Source organism: Pundamilia nyererei, unplaced genomic scaffold, assembly GCF_000239375.1.
Source record: "Pundamilia nyererei isolate P.nyererei 1_Seehausen unplaced genomic scaffold, PunNye1.0 scaffold00002, whole genome shotgun sequence".
Classification (NCBI taxonomy): domain Eukaryota; kingdom Metazoa; phylum Chordata; class Actinopteri; order Cichliformes; family Cichlidae; genus Pundamilia; species Pundamilia nyererei.
Window position 1 is genome coordinate 944,680 of NW_005187403.1, and position 6,000 is coordinate 950,679.

Below are 6,000 nucleotides of genomic sequence, written 5' to 3' on the forward strand. Positions count from 1 at the left end.
TTGTTCCAACTAAATATTAGATTATCATTACTTTCTTTTGACAAGGCTGTGTATAAGTTATTGTTAAAGATTAAGCACGTTTTTTGATTTTCATACTTCAGATATCTGTTAGTTACTAGCATATCTACCAAGAAAATATTTCCTCTCTAAACATTTAATAGAATAGAATAGAATAGAATAGAATAGCCCTGCATAAGATATAAGCAGCAAGACATAAGTAGAGGATTTCAGTTATTCTGGAAAAAAAGGTGTCCAAAAAGTCCTTGAAAACGATACGGTAGTCCCAAAGGTGCCAAAGAGGCATTTCACAGGACAAACAATTTAGGAAAAAAGCACCTCTAATGAGCTGATTAACATTTCAGTCAAGTTCTCGTCATCTCATTTTGGCAGCAAAAACAGTAAGAGAAGTCTCAAGAGAGACTTTAGAGAATTGAAACTGATTTCCTGTTTTGGTTGCTTCTCAGAATGTGACAGCTAATCATCGCGTGAATGACGCCGTGTTCACAGAGGATGGAGTGCAGACACTGACGGGACGTTTCATGTATGGTCCTCTGGACATGGTCACATTAACTGGAGAAAAGGTAATGACTGACATGTTTGGCTGTTAGGAACAACAACAAAAAAGAGATGGTTTGTATTCAAGCCATGTTTTGTTTTTGTTTTTTTTCTTTTTCTTGCAGATTGACATTCACATCATGACCCAGCCTCCCTCTGGAGAGTGGGTGTACTTTGACACGGAGCTCACTAACAACAGTGGACGTGTCTCTTATGTAATTCCAGAGAGCAAGAGGCTGGGTATCGGGGTATATCCTGTCAAAATGGTGGTCAGGTATGCTGAGTTGTAGTTATTTCACAAGGAGAGACGCATACATGTATGAATTTCATCATATTTACCAGTCGCTGTTTCTCTAATAGGGGCGACCACACATTTGCAGACAGCTATCTTACTATTGTACCACGAGGAACAGAGTTTGTTGTATTCAGCATTGACGGGTCATTTGCTGCCAGCGTCTCAATAATGGGGAGTGACCCTAAGGTTCGAGCAGGAGCTGTGGATGTGGTAAGGTAAGGAGAACACCAGCATGCTTGGTAGGAATACTACTCTGCAGTAATATATAGTGTAAAACGTCTAGATAGTACAAATCAAAGTTGTGGACACAAACAAAAACTCCGTGGCAAAGACCAAAACAGATTGTTGTGGAATGTTGTCTTGGCAACTTGTTCTCCATACTTCATGGTGGAAAATGCATATGCAGATATGAGCAGTTCACTTTCTCTGCATCTCACATGGAGCCACATATCTCACATTTGAATCTGGTCTAAAGTCTGCCCCTTTTGTATATTAGTAAGATAGAAGAAGCAACACAAGAATTGCTTCTCTAGGTCAAAAACATCACACAATGCAAAACATTCCTCTCCACAGTGAAGGCATAAATGGATAAATGACCACAAACACATGGTCTACTTGCTGCATGGACAAAGGTACTGAGGCTGGGGTTCTCCACTCTCTCAGCTCAGGTACTTGCAGGACTAATTGTTGTGTGGAGCTTACACATTACTGTTACAGCCAAAGGTGAAAGTTTTGAAAAATGTAAAATTGAAAAACACATTTTCTTTCACACATTTTTAATTCCATATATGTTATTTTATAGTTTTCTTCTAAACTATTGAGAATAAATACTACCCCCCTGGTATTTGTAGTTTTTACATGTGCTGCATCTTGGGAATATTTATGTGAAGTAATGGCAGAATATTGATTTTCTGAACAACATATCACTCCCTTTTAGCATGGAAGTCAGCTAATCCAAACGCGACTCCTTCTCAGGATTCTTATTCTTTATTGTTTGCAGGTACTGGCAGGACTTGGGCTATCTGATAGTGTATGTCACAGGTCGTCCTGACATGCAGAAGCAGCGTGTTGTTGCCTGGCTCTCCCAGCATAACTTCCCTAATGGCATCGTCTCATTCTGCGACGGCCTGGTACATGACCCTCTCCGACACAAGGCCAACTTCCTCAAAACCCTCATCAACGAGGTAAGTGAGGGCAGGGAGAGTCTGGAATAGCAATGCAGCAAAATCCTTCCAATGTCTAAAAGTTTAAACTCTTTGTATTTGATTAGGCCAACATGAGGATATTTGCTGCCTATGGCTCCACCAAGGACATATCAGTGTACACTTCTATTGGCCTGCCTCCATCTCATATCTACATAGTGGGAAGGCCCACGAAGAAAATGCAGCACCAGTGCCAGGTCTGATAGTAAATAATTGTGGTACATTATGAATTAGTTCACAATGAAACTATTTTATCTGAGTGGGTGTACAGCTGTAAAATAGTTTCATTGTGAACTAATTAGGCCATGAATATTTTACATGATTAATCGCTGAGTGTTTAGGGTCTGTCAGGGGACCTTCTGTCTGTGCATTGATGCTGAGTAAACCCAGTTTAATTGACTGTTAATCTGTTCCAGTTCATCCTGGATGGCTATGCTTCCCACCTATCTCAGCTGGAGTACAACCAAAGGTCTCGCCCTGCCAAGACCGCCAGTACCCGTATGGTCCTCCGGAAGGGCAGCTTTGCTCTGGGCACAGCTGGAGGAGACTTCCTCCGGAAACGGAACCACATCTTTCGCACCATCTCCTCTCAGCAGCCTGGAGGGTCGGGGTCATGCTCACCCAGCCAGCCCGGCCGGACTGAGCGCACGCTCAGCCAGTGTGAAGTGGAGCGCGATAGAGGGGTCACAGCAGCAGCACAGAGGAGTATGAGTATAGCTGCGGGGTGCTGGGGGCGCAGCAGCAGCACCAAGGAGGGCAGTGTAGGCTTACATGGCCCCAAGTAATGTTTAAATAAAAGCTTTGGTATAAAGGACCCTGGCCGAGCCACTATGATCTCTGGACTAAGATAAAAGATAGAAAGGTGAAGAAAAGATGGGAGGGTGTGGATGATGGGGTTGTGGAAGGAATACACAGATGGTTCAGCATAAATAACCCATAATTAATAGAGATTAGGAAGGAGCGATAAGTAGGGATCTGTCCAGGAGGAGTGGACTAATCAGGCCAAGTGGGATCTAGAGAACAAAACAGTTCTGTAGCATGACTCTTTTACAGTAATACTTTTATAGGATATACCACTATTTAAAAAAATGACAAAGGAAGGATTAAAAAAAGAAATTGTAAGCCTTAAACTAATCTCGTCTAACGGGAAACCCTCCCTTCTCCTTTCCAAACAACATAAACATTTATACTCATGAGCTCAGGACAAACTGCAGAGCCAGATTGATCTTCAGACAGTCAACCATGGGACTGAGGCTAAGTTTGTTTGGCAACCGTGGCAAAGGGCCAGTGATTTACACTTGAGTTTCTTTTCCACTGTTTTGGAACACAGCAGTGACTGGCAATAAGTATAGAAAACCCTCATGATGCAAAAACAGAAAAGCAAATCTATCAAAAAGTAAGTAGAGACCAAAAAACAGAAAGGCAAATCTAACAAAAAGTAAGGAGAGACCAAATGGAGACCTTACTGTAAAGGATCGGTTCATCCAAACTCTACCAAAAGAGATCATATTAGTAGCTATTTTAACTAGCCACAGCATGTTAGTGTAAACAAAATCCATCCAGAAGGTTGTTAGATTAGATGGTTTAGTTACTCTCTTCCCATTTCTTACCAACAGCCTGTCAGCTGGCTTCATAAAGAATTCTCCAATTCCATTTTACTCCACCCTATTTATCTGGCTGGTACTTTTTGGTTTTATTTGTCCAGAAGTATCTAAACATTAAGATGATGTAAATGTAGGTGGAAGTATTTTCTGTCATGAAAATGTACCTGAGAGTCTGCCAGGGTCCAAACTCTCTTTGTTACCACCTAAAATCACCATGCTAACAAGCTAAACTAGATTAGAAAAAAAGCTTGTAGCATTGTTACTGGAGAAATGATAGCATGAGAATGCTAGCATTGAGTTAAGTGTAATGGACCACAAACGAATTACCTTCATGGTATTGTGCTGGCAGAGATTTTAAAAGAATCTCTAAATTTTCTATTTTTAGATACCAAAAGATATGAATAAAGAAATGTGTATTTTGGATGAATTGATCCTTTGAACAATAAGGGCTGGATTTGTGAAATATACTGTATCACAGAGGAAAGTACTTGTCGTCTTAGTCACAGATCAGTTCTGTTCATGCTTCTTAAAACATACTGATAGCAGGTCGGCCAATCAGTTTTCATTCCACCCTGTGTGAAACTCTGTAGTATTTTCTGTTTCCGTGTGGCCTCTGGGCCATCCAAGGCCTTAATATCCCACAAGACACTTTCTTTGCAGAGGAGACAGAAAGCAGAAAAACAGGGCATGCAGCATTAAAGCAACAACTGAGACTCTGTACAGTCCACAGCAACTATCCCTTTATTTATATATATATCTATATATATATTCATCTGCTTGCAATACCTCAGATCCACCTGCTGGTGGTGTTTTGTTTCCCATAGTTGCTGCTGCTGGGAGACACTTTTGTGGTGTTTCCTGAGTATTTGCTCTTTTTTCTCATAGGATATAATGCAGGCTGGACCTGGAGCCTGTTTCATTTCAGACTGAACTGGAAGGGAGAGCTTTCACTCACAAAGATGTTTCAGTATTTGTACCAAATGGACTAAAGAATGAGCCGAAGTGATTCAGCTCGAATGTTGAAATGACTGAATTATCAGTGTGTGTGAAGTATGGGAGATGAGTCCCATTGGCCTCTCTTTCCCTTTAAAGAAGATGAAGCCACCTCACATCTCTGACCCAAATCCAAAAAAACAAAAAAAAAACAAAAACTATGGGCACATATGGGCTCTTTAAATAATAGGTAAAAACATTTACAGGTATGATAAATGAAAAAGTCAGGTGCCTGTGTGAACACTGAAACAGTAAAACTAGCCATGAAGACATACCCTACACAATGTGCTTCCAGTTTAGGTGATAGTGGGCAGAATCCACTATGCTTATTTTTGGCAAATGTTAACAACTAAACAACATCTCTCGAAAAATTGTTGTGTTCAGGGTGTTCTACTAAGGGCTGCACAAAACTGAATGACAAGACCTTTTAATTTATACCTTTAAAATGATCCAAATTCAGTCAATAAGAGCTAAAAAAAAGTTTAAAAAAAGTGTTTATGCAGATAATTCAAAAAAGGCCATATACTCGATTTTTTAAATCAACCCTTCTTATATTGCAATAGAATTGTTTTAATATAGCTAGTTTTTAAAGTTATTCATTTTTATACACACCCTATAATAATTTGACTTGACCTGACACAAAGATGAAATTTAAAACCTTGGAAATTATTTACTTTACTCTTTTAAGCCAGATTTTCAAAAGAATATTTATAATATTAATAACAAGCATAAATTCTAATGTGTTTTTGCATGAACTGGAAGTCTAAGTCTAAACAAATGATACGTAGTTCTACATATGGATGCTTGGTATAGACTTAAATAATTATAACTACAACAGTTTCAGTGTTCAGATGAGCATATGGCTATTTCTGAAGCATGAAAAATTGTGAATCTGTCCTTTAAGCCTTCGTGTATGGATGTATGGAGCAGCCGCACTGCTTGTCACCCTCATTTTACTATGCTGTTATTTCACATGCCCAGTTTCCACACTACACAAGAGTGCTTCTGTTTCCAGTCTGTGTGATCCAGACCGTCTTGAACCCACCACAAAAGCCAAAATCATTCTCTAATACTGTAGTTAATCAACGGCGTAACCTCATTATCCTTTTTTGCACTAGTTTACAGTGGAATATACTGTAGTTACCATCTTATGTTGCTGCATTCGAACACCTCTGTAGTGCATGACATTTTTTATTTATGTCAGGATATGACATATGTGCTGGTATGCATACGTCTGTACATTTGGCCACAATATGAAAATGATGTACGTATATGTGCCAAATAGTTAACAAGGAACTCTACAGAAGTCTTTAGACCAGGAGTTTTCAAAGTCTGATATTGTGCTCCCCCC

The 6,000-nt window shown here is 39.7% G+C and overlaps 1 protein-coding gene across 4 annotated transcripts in view; it reads left to right on the forward strand.

Moving 5' to 3' along the window:
* pitpnm2 (phosphatidylinositol transfer protein, membrane-associated 2) overlaps window positions 1-4,794 on the forward strand; it is a 42,768-nt gene extending 37,974 nt beyond the window's left edge. For all 4 annotated transcript variants that reach the window (XM_005720063.1, XM_005720064.1, XM_005720065.1 and 1 more), the window contains 6 exons: window positions 465-581; window positions 681-829; window positions 916-1,065; window positions 1,851-2,034; window positions 2,121-2,249; window positions 2,469-4,794. In XM_005720063.1, the coding sequence (XP_005720120.1) occupies window positions 465-581; window positions 681-829; window positions 916-1,065; window positions 1,851-2,034; window positions 2,121-2,249; window positions 2,469-2,837 (1,098 nt within the window). In that variant the 3' untranslated portion in view covers window positions 2,838-4,794. The remainder of the gene's footprint in view (window positions 1-464; window positions 582-680; window positions 830-915; window positions 1,066-1,850; window positions 2,035-2,120; window positions 2,250-2,468) is intronic.
* The last annotated feature ends 1,206 nt before the right edge of the window (window positions 4,795-6,000 follow it).